The following is a 13,294-nucleotide window of genomic DNA, read 5'->3' as shown; positions in this document are numbered from 1 at the left end:
TACATCAGGAGGTGCAGATCCAGAGCAAGCAAGATCATGAGGGACCCCTGCCACCCCAGTAACGGACTGTTCCAGATGCTACGGTCAGGCAAACGCCTCCGCTGTCACGCTGTGAAAACGGAGAGGATGAGACGGAGCTTCTTCCCACAGGCCATCAGGATTGTCAACTTTGATAACCCCAGAGACTAAATTTTTGTCGACACTTTTTGGTGCTATGTTTAGTAACTTATTAACTTTATTTATTGTAACTGTAATTATTTTTGTGCACAACCCGCAGGCATTGCCACTTTCATTTCACTGCACATCGAGTATGTGTATGTGACAAATAAATTTGACTTGACTTGACTTGACGTGTTCTTCCTGTGACCTGCCTGGGTTTTCTCCGGGAGCTCCGGTTTCCTCCCACACACCAAAGACGTACAGATTTGTTCGCTAATTGGCTTGGTATAATTGTAAATCGTTCCTAGTGTGGGTAGGATAGTGTTAGTGTGCAGGGGTCGCTGGTCAGTGTGGACTCGGTGGGCTGAAGGGCCTGTTTAGGCGCTGTATCTCTAAACTGAACCAAAACAAACTAAACATAGATATAATCAATTCAAACTCAAGTACAACAGAGCAAAGGGGAAGATACAAAGAGCAGAATATAGTTCTCAGCATTGTAGCGCATCAGTTCCTTTAGATGAAGTCCAATGTTTTCAATGGGGTAGAGGTGAATCAAACAGTACCCGAGCTTATGGAAGAATCATTCAGAAGCCAGATAACGGAGGGGAGGTAACTGTTCCTGAGTGTGGTGCTGTCTGTGTGGAGTTTGTACGTTCTCACTGTAACTGCGTTGGTTTTCACTGGGTGCTCCAGTTTCTTCCCACATTCCCGAACGCATGCAGGTTTGTTGATTAATCAGCCTCTACAGATTGTCCCTAGTGTGTGGGATAGAACTAGTGTAGGGGGTATCGTTGGTCAACATGCTTCAGTGGGCCTGTTTCCGCACTGTATCTCTAAAGTAAACTAAAGCTAAACTCTCAGAATTTATGGGGAAGAGAGAGAGAGAGAGAGAGAGAGAGAGAGAGAGAGAGAGAGAGAGAGAGAGAGAGAGAGAGAGAGAGAGAGAGAGAGAGAGAGAGAGAGAGAGAGAGAGAGAGAGAGAGAGAGAGAGAGAGAGAGAGAGAGAGAGAGAGAGAGAGATAGAGAGATTCCAATTCCAATTCCAATTCCAATATAGGGAAGATTAAAGTGACTTGACCTCCTTCTGCTGGGGCGACTGCCCTCCAATGGGCTATCACCACTCTATGGTTGGCCAGCCTTTGCCCTCTGTGTCTCTTTGTTGTCCTCTTTGATCTCCAGCCTCTATTGTAGGTTTAGGAAGTTGGGCATGTCCCCAACAACTCTCACCAACGTCTACAGATGCGCCGTAGAAAGCATTTTATCGGGGTGCACCACAGCACGGTTTGGGAACAGCTCCATCCAAGACCGCAAGAAATTGCAGCGAATCGTGGACGCAGCCCAGACCATCACACAAACCAACCTCCCTTCCATTGACTCCATCTATACTCCACGCTGCCTCAGCAAGGCCAGCAGCATAATCAAGGACCAGTCGCAGCCCGGCCACTCCCTCTCCTCCCCTCACCCATCGGGCAAGAGGTACAGAAGTGAAAACGCACACCTCCAGATTCAGGGGCAGTTTCTTCCCAGATGCCATCAGGCAACTGAATCATCCCACCACAACCAGAGTGCAGTGCTGAACTACTATCTATCTTTTTGGTGACCCTTGGACTATCTTTGATCGGACTTTACGGGCTTGACCTTGCACTAAACATTATCCCCTTATTGTGTATCTGTCTGTACACTGTAAATGGCTCGTGGTCATCATGTATTGCCTTTCCTGTCTTTTGCGTGCTGGTTAGCACGGAAAAAAAGCTTTCCACTGTACCACATAGAAACATAGAAAACATGGAAAAATAGGTGCAGGAGTAGGCCATTCGGCCCTTCGAGCCAGCACGGCCTTTCAATATGATCATAGCTGATCATCTAAAATCAGTACCCCGTTCCTGTTTTTCCCCATATCCCATGATTCCTTTAGCCACAAGAACTATATCTAACTCTCTCTTGAAAACATCCAGTGAATTGGCCTCCACTGCCTTCTGTGGCAGAGAATTCTGGGTGAAAACGCTTTTCCTCATCTCAGTTCGAAATGGCCTACCCCTTATTCTTAAACTGTGACCCCTGGTTCTGGTCTCCCCCAACATCGGGAACATTTTTCCTGCATCTAGCCTGTCCAATTCCTTAAGAATTTTATATGTTTCTCTAAGATCCCCTCGCATCCTTTTAAATTCCAGTGAACACAAGCCCAGTCGACCCATTGTATCTCGGTACAGGTGACATTAACTAATGTGTCAGCCCAGGCAGCAGATGTTGATGTAATCTGCAATGAGCAAACTTCACTCCAAACTTGGTGCAAAGTTGGTGCTTTCAATACCATTATCCCATCCAAGCCCATCACCAAACTCATGGAACTTGGAGTCAGCACTCCACTCTACAACCGGATCCTCGACTTCCTGACCAACAGACCACAATCAGTGAGGGTGGGTGACAAACCGTCCTCCACGATAATCCTCAACACCGGTGCCCGGTAAGAATGCGTTCTCAGCCCCCTCCTTTACTCCTTGTCCACTCACGACTGTGCAGCTAAATACAAATCCAAATCCAACTCAATTTACAATTTCGCAAACTACACCACCATAGTGGGCTGGACTTCAAATAATGACGAGACCGAGTGCAGGAAGGTGTATGAGAAGTTCATAACTTGGTGCCAAAACAACAACCTCCCCGCTCAATGTCAGCAAGACAAAGGAGATTATAGTCAGCTTCAGGAAGTGAAGTGGTGCACAAACTCATCGTGGTATACAGGGGACACACACACACACACACACACACACACACACACACACACACACACACACACACACACACACAGAGACAGCACCAAAGTAGAGTTGGTTGAAAGCTTCAAGTTCTTAGGAATAAATATCACCAACAACTTTTTTTCCCATTTAGTTTAGTTTAGAGACACAGCGTAGAAACAGGCCCTTCGGCCCACCGAACCCGTGCCGACCAGTGATCTCCGCACATTAACATTATCCCATACACTGAGGACAATTTACAATTTTACCTACAAGCCTGTGCGTCTTTGGAGTGTGGGAGGAAGCCGGGTACTCCGGACGCATGGGGTCACAGGGAGAATCTGCAAACTCCGTGCTTGTCACTCGGCCCCACATTTATGCACCGAGGAAGCAAATTCCGAACTTCCCAGAAATTACAGTGGGATATGATGGGAATGATCAACGGACAGGTCCTTGAGCAGCAGAAAGAGCCCCCTTATTTGTCCCTCCATGTACCACACAGACTGCTGAGCGCTTCCAGCATTTCCAATTGCTGACCACATTTCTACTGCCCACTGTATTAGACATTTGTATCCAACAGCTTGGCATTGTGGGGTTTACTACTAACCATATGAATGAATGAATGAATGAATAAGTTTATTGGCCAAGTATGTGCATATACAAGGAATGTGCCTTGGTGCTCCGCTCACAAATGACAACACTAACATACAGTTAACAATTAAGAATAAAGCATAACCACATCAAAACATCACATGTGTGGGTAGGATAACTGCAAATGCTGGTTTACACTGAGAGTAGACACAAAACGCTGGATTAACTTGAGTCTGAAGAAGGGTTCCGACATTCATCCTTTTTCTGCCTGACCCGCTGAGTTACTCCGGCACTTTGTGTCAACTTTACATCACATCTCTGTTTCTGAACCAATTTCAGAACCAATTTATACCGTCTACCTCCCTGTTACACTCCCAGACCTCATAGAGCCATAGAGAAACAGGCCCTTCGGCCCACTCAACCTGTGCTAACCATCATCCACCCATTTACATAAGTCTGATGTATCCACCCTAAATACCGACCATCCCTTTACCTCCATGGATGCTGCTCGACCCACTGAGTTCCCCTGTAGTTGGATGTTTGCTACATTCCACCTTCTTTGGGTTCTTTCGTACGGGAGGTAAGAAGCCTTTAGTGTGTGTAGACTATACTTTACACTTTGGAGATACAGCGTGGAAACAGGCCCTTCGGCCCACTGAGTCCACGCCGACCAGCGATCACCCCGTACACTAGCACTATCCTACGCACTAGGGACAATTTCACAATTTTTTTTAACCAAAGCCAATTAACCTACAAAACTGTACGTCTTTGGAGTGTGGGGGAAAACCGGAGCACCCGGAGAAAACCCACGCAGGTCACGGGGAGAACGCGCAAACTCTGTAGTCAGGATCGAACCCGGCAGCAACTCTACCACTGCGCCGCCACTTGTTGTAGATAACGTCATTGGCATGTAACACTTGATACATGGATGATGAACATGAAAGAAGCAGATGAATCAGCAGAGATGTGAATGTTTAACAAGCTGCCAAAATTCTTAATCAGTTTAACCAAAATTATATAGCTGTGTCACCTGTCCCTCAAACTTCCCAATATCAAACCTTGGCCAGTTTAATAAAAAAGACAAAGTGAATATTCCCTACCGTTGAAAAGTGAACAATGCAAAAGATCGCAATGACTATTAGTCCAGCAATAATCGCTGCAATGGAGACCAGTGTGGCAATGTGTCCCAACTTCTTTCCTGAATCAGCATCTCCCTCATTGTAGCTGTTCATAGCCTTAAGGACAGAAAACAATCGTTAGCATAAAATCCACCACCCATTGTGAGAAAAAGTTACCCCTCAGATTCCTATTAAATCTTTCCCCTTCACCTTAAGCCTATGTCCTTTGGTCCTCGATTCAACTACTCTGGGCAAAAGACTGTGCATCTACCCAGTCTATTCCTCTCATGACTTTTTCACCTCAATAAGATCACCCCTCATCCTCCTGCCTCTTAGACTAGGAACGTTTACTAAAACAGTATGTGGACGGCTCTCCTGTTGAAATCTCGGTCCGAAATACTTCTGAAATACTCATTACGTTAACCACCAGCAAGCAGCATACTTTATTTTATTCTTGGGTAGACATCCCTGATGTCTTTAATTTTGGCAGTTTGGAAGAGCTGTAACCGAGATCCCCCTGGCCACAAGTCAACTCCCAGCTCTCATCGGCACCCACTTTGCCGGGTATTGCCCTGGGCACGACATCGCTCACCTTCCCAATCACACTGGGCATTCTGATACCATGTGGGACTTCCCATATTGGTATTAGCACGTCAGTCCTCGCATACACGCCACTGTAAGTTCATAAGTTCATATGTGATAGGAGCAGAATTAGGACCATTCGGCCCATCAAGTCTACTCCACCATTCAAACAAGCCTGATCTATCTTCCCTCTTAACCCCACTCTCCTGCCTTCTCCCCATAACCCCTGACACCCGTACTAATCAAGAATCTATCAATCTCCACCTTAAAAATACCCATTGACATCCTCCACAGCCTTCAGTGGCAGAACCCCACAGATTCATCACCCTCCGGCTAAAATAAAAATCCCCATTTCCTTTCTAAAGGTACGTCCTTTTATTCTGAGGCTGTGGCCACTGGTTCTAGACTCTCCCACTAGTGGAAACACGCTCTCCACATCCAGTCTCCCCAGGCCTTGCATTATTCACCGTGACCAGCTTTGGGGCAGCATTGGGCACAAGCCAAGCCTTGCCAACTATGCCGGTCACCCTCTGGAGAGCGAACGCCCCTCCCGCAAACCGAGAGAAAGCAGTCGGGTGGTTTCCCGCAGCTTCTCGGTGTTGGTTTCGACAGTTTCTTTACTGATAGGTGGGGGCCGCTGATGTTCCATGGTCATGCAACGTGTGTAACTGCAAGCCAAGATTAAAATAAAATCACCCAGCTGCTTGTAGGTCTCAAGTGGAACATGAAAATCCTTCAGTCTTCATGGTCGGACGAACACGCCAAGGCTGGTGAAACCCGTGGCAACAGTACAGGTTCATAGGTTCGAAGAGCAGAATTGGGCCACTCGACCCATCAAGGGCGACACGGTGGAGCAGTGGTAGAGTTGCTGCCTTACAGCGCCAGGGACCCGGGTACGATCCTGACTACGGGTGCTGTCTGTACGGAGTTTGTACGTTCTCCCTTGACCTGCGTGGTTTTTCTCCATGATCCCCAGTTTCCGCCCACACCCTAAAGACTTGTACGCTAATTGGTTTGGTATAAATGCATACATTGTTCCTGGTGTGTGACGGGTAGTGTTAGTGTGCGGGGGTCGCTGGCCGTTGCGGGGGGTCGCTGGCCGGTGCGGACTCGGTGGGCAAAAGGGCCTGTTTCCGCGCAATATCTCTAAACTAAACTAAACAAAAGGTCGTCTGCGCCATTCAATCGTGGCTGATCTCTCTTTCCCTCTCAACCCCATTCTCCTGCCATCTCCCCGTAACCCCTGACACTCGTACTCATCAAGAACCTGTCAATATCTGCCTTGAGACTATCCATTGACGGCCTCCACAGCCGTCTGTGGCAATGAATTCCACAGATTCACCACCCATCTTTAACATCTCTGGCCCATCGCCAGTTAAAGGATAGTTCTACGTCCCACCCCGTCCCCCTTCCCCTGCCCCTCCACCCCAATCCCACCCCCTTGGCTGAACGGCCCACCACCACAGTCAGAAGAAGAATTAGGCCACTCGCCCCATCAAGTCTACTCCACCATTCAATCATAGAAACATAGAAAATAGGAGCAGGAATCGGCCATTCAGCCCTTCGAGCCAGCACCCCATTCAATATGATCATGGCTGATCATCCAAAATCAGTACCTCGTTCCTGCTTTCTCCCCATATCCCTTGATTCCATTAGCCCCGAGAGCTAAATCTTACTCTCTCTTGAAAACATCCAGTGAATTGGCCTCCACTGCCTTCTGTGGCAGAGAATTCCAGATTCACAACTCTCTGGGTGAAAAAGCTTTTCCTCATGGCTGATCTATCCCTCCCTCTCAACCCTATTCCCCCGCCTTGTCCCCATAACCCTGACACTCATAGAAACATGGAAACATAGAAAATAGGTGCAGGAGGAGGCCATTCGGCACTTCGAGCCAGCACCGCCATTCATTGTGATCATGGCTGGTCGTCCACAATCAGTAACCCAGTGCCTGCCTTCTCCCCATATCCCTTGATTCCACTAGCCTCTAGAGCTCTGTCCAACTCTCTCTTAAATCCATCCAGTGGTTTGGCCTCCACTGCCCTCTGTGGCAGAGAATTCCACAAATTCACAACTCTCTGGGTGAAAAAGTTATTTCTCACCTCAGTTTTAAATGGCCTCCCCGTTATTCTAAGACCGTGGCCCCCTGGTTCTGGACACTCGTGCTAATCAAGAATCTCTCAATCTCTGCCTTCCGCCCACAACCTCCTGCCGCCCGGTGTGACGAGCCCCGCCGCCTCTCCACTTGCCATCATTGCAAACACGAACGCCACGATGTTGATGGGGTAGGACGGGCAGAAGCAGGAGAGCATAGTGAGGATGAGGTATCTCTTCGGCGGCTTTGCCTCTTGCGCTTCATTGTCGGGGTCGCTGACTGCGATATCTGTCTCCTCCAACGATTGCTTTAGATGCGACTTGTTGACCGCCTCAGACATTTGAGTGATGGAAGCGAAGGGGGCAGCTGAGGGCGCTGGGCTCCGGCTCACACTGAGAGCTCGCTCGGCTGATCCGCAAACTCGGAGCGAGTCAACACTGACCTAATCTCACCGGGCACAGCCAGGCTGACCATCCCCGCCCGGGGCAACATCATCACTGCCCATCTGATCTTACAAGTCACTGCAATTCCGGATCCGGAATGAGTTACAATGGCTTCTCATTTATTTTTACGCAGGATGTTTGACAAAGCCTTAATACATCTCTCACCCTCTTAACTATTCCTGTTAATCTATCACCTTACATTATTAATTGGTGTCAGCACCTGCACATATTTTGTCATTTTTCCTATTAATTTTCTTATTAATATTTATCCACACTTTGCCCTGTAACAAGTTAACTGAAGACTCGCAAACTGTAACTTGTGCAGTATTTATTAACTCCTTCGTTTAATAACCTCACGGGTATCTCCTCTGTTTTTTTCTGCTTTGATATTTCGCTTACCTTCTGTTGCAGAAATGCTTAATACATCTTCCAAAATAGTGCTCACCAAGCTCTACTCTCTGGCAGGCAGCAGTTACTGAATTCCCACTCCTTGCTTCTAGTTCTTGCCCTCAAGTAATCTTCACTTTGCCTTGGAACAATGGTTATTTATCCCGTACTTTACCTCGCACCCCAGCGGCCTCCCACACTCTGCAACCAGAGATTACTCATCTAATTCTGTAGCCAGTGGTTATTGATTACCTGCACTTTCATCGGTCATTGTTGATTACTAAGGGCGCAGCGGTAGAGTTGCTGCCTTACTATAATAATAATAATATTCATTTATTGTCATTGCAACGAGTACAACGAAATTAAAAAATAGCCAATCCTGACGGTGCGTACAAACATATATGCAATAAATGCAAAAACAAATAAATACATAAATACAATTATATTAAGTACAAGATTTTTTAACGGTGTTGCCTAGTGCAAAGGTAGTGTTCAGTTCTCATATGGCCCTGGGGTAAAAACTGTTCTTAAGTCTGTTTTGTTCGGGATTTGATCGACCTGAAACGTCGACCAGAGGGCAGATGAACAAACAGACGGTGGCCGGGGTGGGATGGATCTTTTATTATTTTGCCTGCTCTACTGAGGCAGCGTAGGCTGAACAGGTGCTCCAGGGAGGGCAGTGAGCAGCCGATGATCTTCTGGGCCGTCGTGATGACCCTCTGAAGGGCCTTCCTGTCCTTTTCTGAGCAGCTGGCATACCATGTTATGCCAGCACACTCTCGATGGAGCAGCGATAGAAGGTCAATATGAGCTTCTCCTGCAGGTTGGGGACAACATGAGCTTCTCCTGCAGGTTGGGGACAACATGAGCTTCTCCTGCAGGTTGGGGACAACATGAGCTTCTCCTGCAGGTTGGAGACAACATGAGCTTCTCCTGCAGGTTGGAGACAACATGGAGACCCGGGTTCGATCCTCACTACGGGTGCTGTCTGTACGGAGTTTGTACGTTCTCCCTGTGACCTGCGTGGGTTTTCTCCGAGATCTTCGGTTTCCTCCCACACACAAAAGACGTGCAGATTCGTTGGTTAATTGGCTTGTTAAATGGGAAAATTGTCCCTAGTGGGTGTAGGACACGGGGATCACTGGGCGGCGCGGACCCGGTGGGCCGAAGGGCCTGTTTCCGCGCTGTATCTCTAAACTAAACTACGAACACTGCAGAGTAATTATTGATCTCACTCTGTAGCCTGTAATTATTGATCACCAACACCGTAGCCTGTGATCACCAACACTGTAGTGAATGATTATTGATTACCTACACTATAGACAGTGATTATTCATTACCATCACTGTAACCAGTGATTATTGATTACCATCACTGTGACCAGTGATTATTGATTACCATCACTGTAACCAGTGATTATTGATTACCATCACTGTAACCAGTGATTATTGATTACCATCACTGTAACCAGTGATTATTGATTACCATCACTGTAACCAGTGATTATTGATTACCATCACTGTAACCAGTGATTATTTATTTGTAACACTCTGCAACCAGTGATTTTTCATCTCCCTCACTCTATAACCAGTGATTATTGATGACTGATATTGTACCAATGATTATTGATTACTGATACTGTAACCAGTGAGGGTTGAACTCCCTAACTCTGTAATCAGTGATTATTATTTAGTAACTGCAACCAGTGATGATTGAACTCACTCTGTATCCAATGATTACTTCTTGTTAACACTGCGATCATTCATCTCCCTCACTGGAACCAGTTTGTTGATGACTAACACTGTAACCAGTGATTGTTTATTTCTAATACTCTGTAACCAGGGATTGCTGATCTCCCACACCGTGTCACCAGTGCTTATTGATCTTCCACTTTCAGTAACTAGGGAGTATGGATCTCTCACCCTCAGTAACGAGTGGTTATTGATCTGTTATCCTCAGCTAGCCGCTGTGGCAAGCCTTCACCTTTGTGCCACAGTAACGGCCAACACAAAATAAACTCTTCCAAATCAAAAGTGTAAATTAAAACATGTCCCCTGGCATGTAATTCCAAGCCTCCCTGAATCCCTGCCCGGGCTCCCTGAATCCCTGCCCGTGTGTATTAGGCTGCTGAGAAGGCACAATTAGACAATAGACAATAGGTGCAGGAGGAGGCCATTCGGCCCTTCGAGCCAGCACCGCCATTCAATGTGATCATGGCTGATCATTCTCAATCAGTACCCCGTTCCTGCCTTCTCCCCATACCCCCTGACTCCGCTATCCTTAAGAGCTCTATCTAGCTCTCTCTTGAATGCATTCAGAGAATTGGCCTGCACTGCCTTCTGAGGCAGAGAATTCCACAGATTCACAACTCTCTGACTGAAAATGTTTTTCCTCGTCTCCGTTCTAAATGGCCTACCCCTTATTCTTAAACTGTGGCCCCTGGTTCTGGACTCCCCCAACATTGGGAACATGTTTCGATAAGATCCCCTCTCATCCTTATCTAATAAGAGGTCTTCATCGGGCAAAAGGCAGAGAAGTGTGAGAACGCACACTTCCAGATTCAGGGACAGTTTCTTCCCAGCTGTTATCGGGCAACGGAACCATTCTATCAACAGCAGGAGAGCTGTCCTGGGCTACTCTCCACTTCATTGGAGACCCTCGGACTATCTTTGACCGGACCTTACTGGCTTTACCTTGCACTAAGCGTTATTCCCGTATCATGTATCTATACTATGTAAATGGCTCAATTGTAATCATGTGTTGTCTTTCCACTGACTGGTTAGCACGCAACAAAAACGTTTCACTGTACATCGGTACACGTGACACTAATCTAAACTGAACTCTTTCTCGCCCTTTCTTCCCGTCCCCTCTTTCTTCCTGCCCTGCTTCCTCTCACTCCCCCACCCCCCCTCCCTCCCCTTTCCTCCCCGCCGGGACTTCTGGCTTTATAAGGGGTAGGGCTGACTACAATCAGATTAATTGAACCAATCTTGAAACTTGGACGCCACGGCAGCTCGTTTGCCTTTGGACTTTGGCGATACAGCATGGAAACAGGTCACCAGCTCACCTAGTCTGCGCCGACCAGCGAGCCCTGTACGCTAGTTCTGTCCCAGACACTGGAGTTAGTTTACAGAAGCCAAACAAGCTACAAATCCGCACGTCTTTGGAGCGTGGGAGGAAACCGGAGCACCCGGAGGAAACCCAGGCGGTCACGGGGAGAACGTGCAAACTCCGTACAGACAGCACCCGTGGTCGGGATGGTACGCGGGTCTCTGGCGCTGTGAGGCGGCAACTCTACCGCTGTGCCAGTGGCCTCAGTTTACTCCGGTGTTTTCCAGCGGCCAGGACACTCTCAGAAGGCTTCTTGTGGCCTGGGCGCCAGTGACAAGGATCGGAGAGGACTTTAGGGAAGGACGTGTCGTCACGTAGGATAGACGCGGAGATGTTTGCAATGGTGTGAGACTCCCGACTGGGGGGGCCGAGCAGCCAGATAAAGGATCGCTATTTAAAACTGAGTTGTGTAGTTATTTCTTTTCCTGGAGTGTGACAAATCTCTGGAATTCTCTTGCCCGGAGGAATGCAGAGGCTAGATTACCGGGAGATATTTAAAGAGGACAAAGATAACTCCAAGGAGAAAAGCCTGGGGCAGAACAGCCATCGTCATAGCGAAAGAAGAGTCTCGACCCCAAAAACTTTTTCAGTCAGAGGGTTGTGAATCTGTGGAATTCTCTGCCTCAGAAGGCAGCGGAGGCCAATTCTCTGAATGCATTCAAGAGAGAGCTAGATAGAGCTCTTAAGGATAGCGGAGTCAGGGGGTATGGGGAGAAGGCAGGAACGGGGTACTGATTGAGAATGATCAGCCATGATCACATTGAATGGCGGTGCTGGCTCGAAGGGCCGAATGGCCTCCTCCTGCACCTATTGTCTGTTGTCTATTGACATCCATTCCTTCTCTCCAGAGATGCTGCCTGTCCCGCTGAGTTGACTCCAGCATTTTTGTGTCTATCTTTGGTTTAAACCAGCAGTTCCTTCCTACACATTGGGAATGGTGGGGCAAGTTTGAATAGTCTAATCCCAGTTTTATTTTATTTGTGTTCTTATGCTCTTTTGGATTGAGATAGCATTGATAACAATGTGTAAAAAAAAATTGTTGATAAATAAATAAATAACAAATCAGGACGGCACAGTGGTGCACGGGTAGAGTTGCTGCCTTACAGCACAGAGTCACCGTTCTCAGGGGCATAGTCCTTGGTCGTCACTGGGGACCGCCCCCCTTATTTTTTTTTCAATTTACCTCCAACCCTGCACGTCTTTGGAGTATGGGAGGAAACTGGAGCACCCGGAGAAAACCCACGCGGTCACGGGGAGAACGTACAAACTGCGTACAGACAGGATCGAACCCGGGTTACTGGTGCTGTGAGGCAGCAACTCTACCATGAGTTCGGTAGAGTCTTAGAAATTTAGGGAACCAATGAATATCATGTTACTGCAGGGAAACGGCATGGAGATAAAAGATCAGCCGTGATCTCATTGCATGGATGAACAGGCAGGGATGGTCCAGAAAAGCTTCTGAAGAAGGGTCTCGACGCGAAACGTCACTCATTCCTTCTCTCCAGAGATGCTCCCTGACCCGCTGAGTTACTCCAGCATTTTGTGTCTACCTTCTATTTCTTGTATACTCCCATTACCTGCGAATTCACTAATTGCCAAATTGTAGAATTATTGCAACCATTTATCAGCAAATAGTGTATAAAATAATCAGAGGAATAGATTGGGTAGATGCACACTCTTGCCCAGAGTAGGCGAATCAAGGACCAGAGGACATAGATTTAATAGAAAATAGGTGCAGGTGTAGGACATTCGGCCCTTCGAGCCAACACCACCATTCAATATGATCATTTAAAATCAGTACCCCGTTCCTGCTTTTTCCCCCATAGACCTTGATTCCATTAGCCCTAAGAGCCATATTTAACTCTTGAGGTGAAGGGGAAAATAATTAGTAGGAATCTGAGGGGTAACCTTTTCACACAAAGGGTGGTGGGTGTAAGGAACATGCTGCCGGATGAGGAAAGGTCTCGACCCGAAACGTCACCTATTCCTTTTCTTCAAAGATGCTGCCTGACCCGCTGAGTTACTCCAGCTTTTTGTGTCTATCTTCAGTTTAAACCAGCATCTGCAGTTGCTTCC

The 13,294-nt window shown here is 47.4% G+C and overlaps 1 protein-coding gene across 1 annotated transcript; it reads right to left on the bottom strand.

Moving 5' to 3' along the window:
• Positions 1-4,537: 4,537 nt before the first annotated feature.
• Positions 4,538-7,751, bottom strand: LOC144606064 (transmembrane protein 233-like). The gene is given in 4 exon segments (XM_078421853.1): positions 4,538-4,720; positions 7,432-7,626; positions 7,628-7,681; positions 7,683-7,751. Coding segments are annotated over 4 exon segments (501 nt in total).
• Positions 7,752-13,294: the final 5,543 nt, after the last annotated feature.

This window comes from Rhinoraja longicauda, chromosome 25 (genome assembly GCF_053455715.1).
Source record: "Rhinoraja longicauda isolate Sanriku21f chromosome 25, sRhiLon1.1, whole genome shotgun sequence".
Classification (NCBI taxonomy): domain Eukaryota; kingdom Metazoa; phylum Chordata; class Chondrichthyes; order Rajiformes; family Arhynchobatidae; genus Rhinoraja; species Rhinoraja longicauda.
This window is presented reverse-complemented; position numbering and strand designations above follow the sequence as displayed.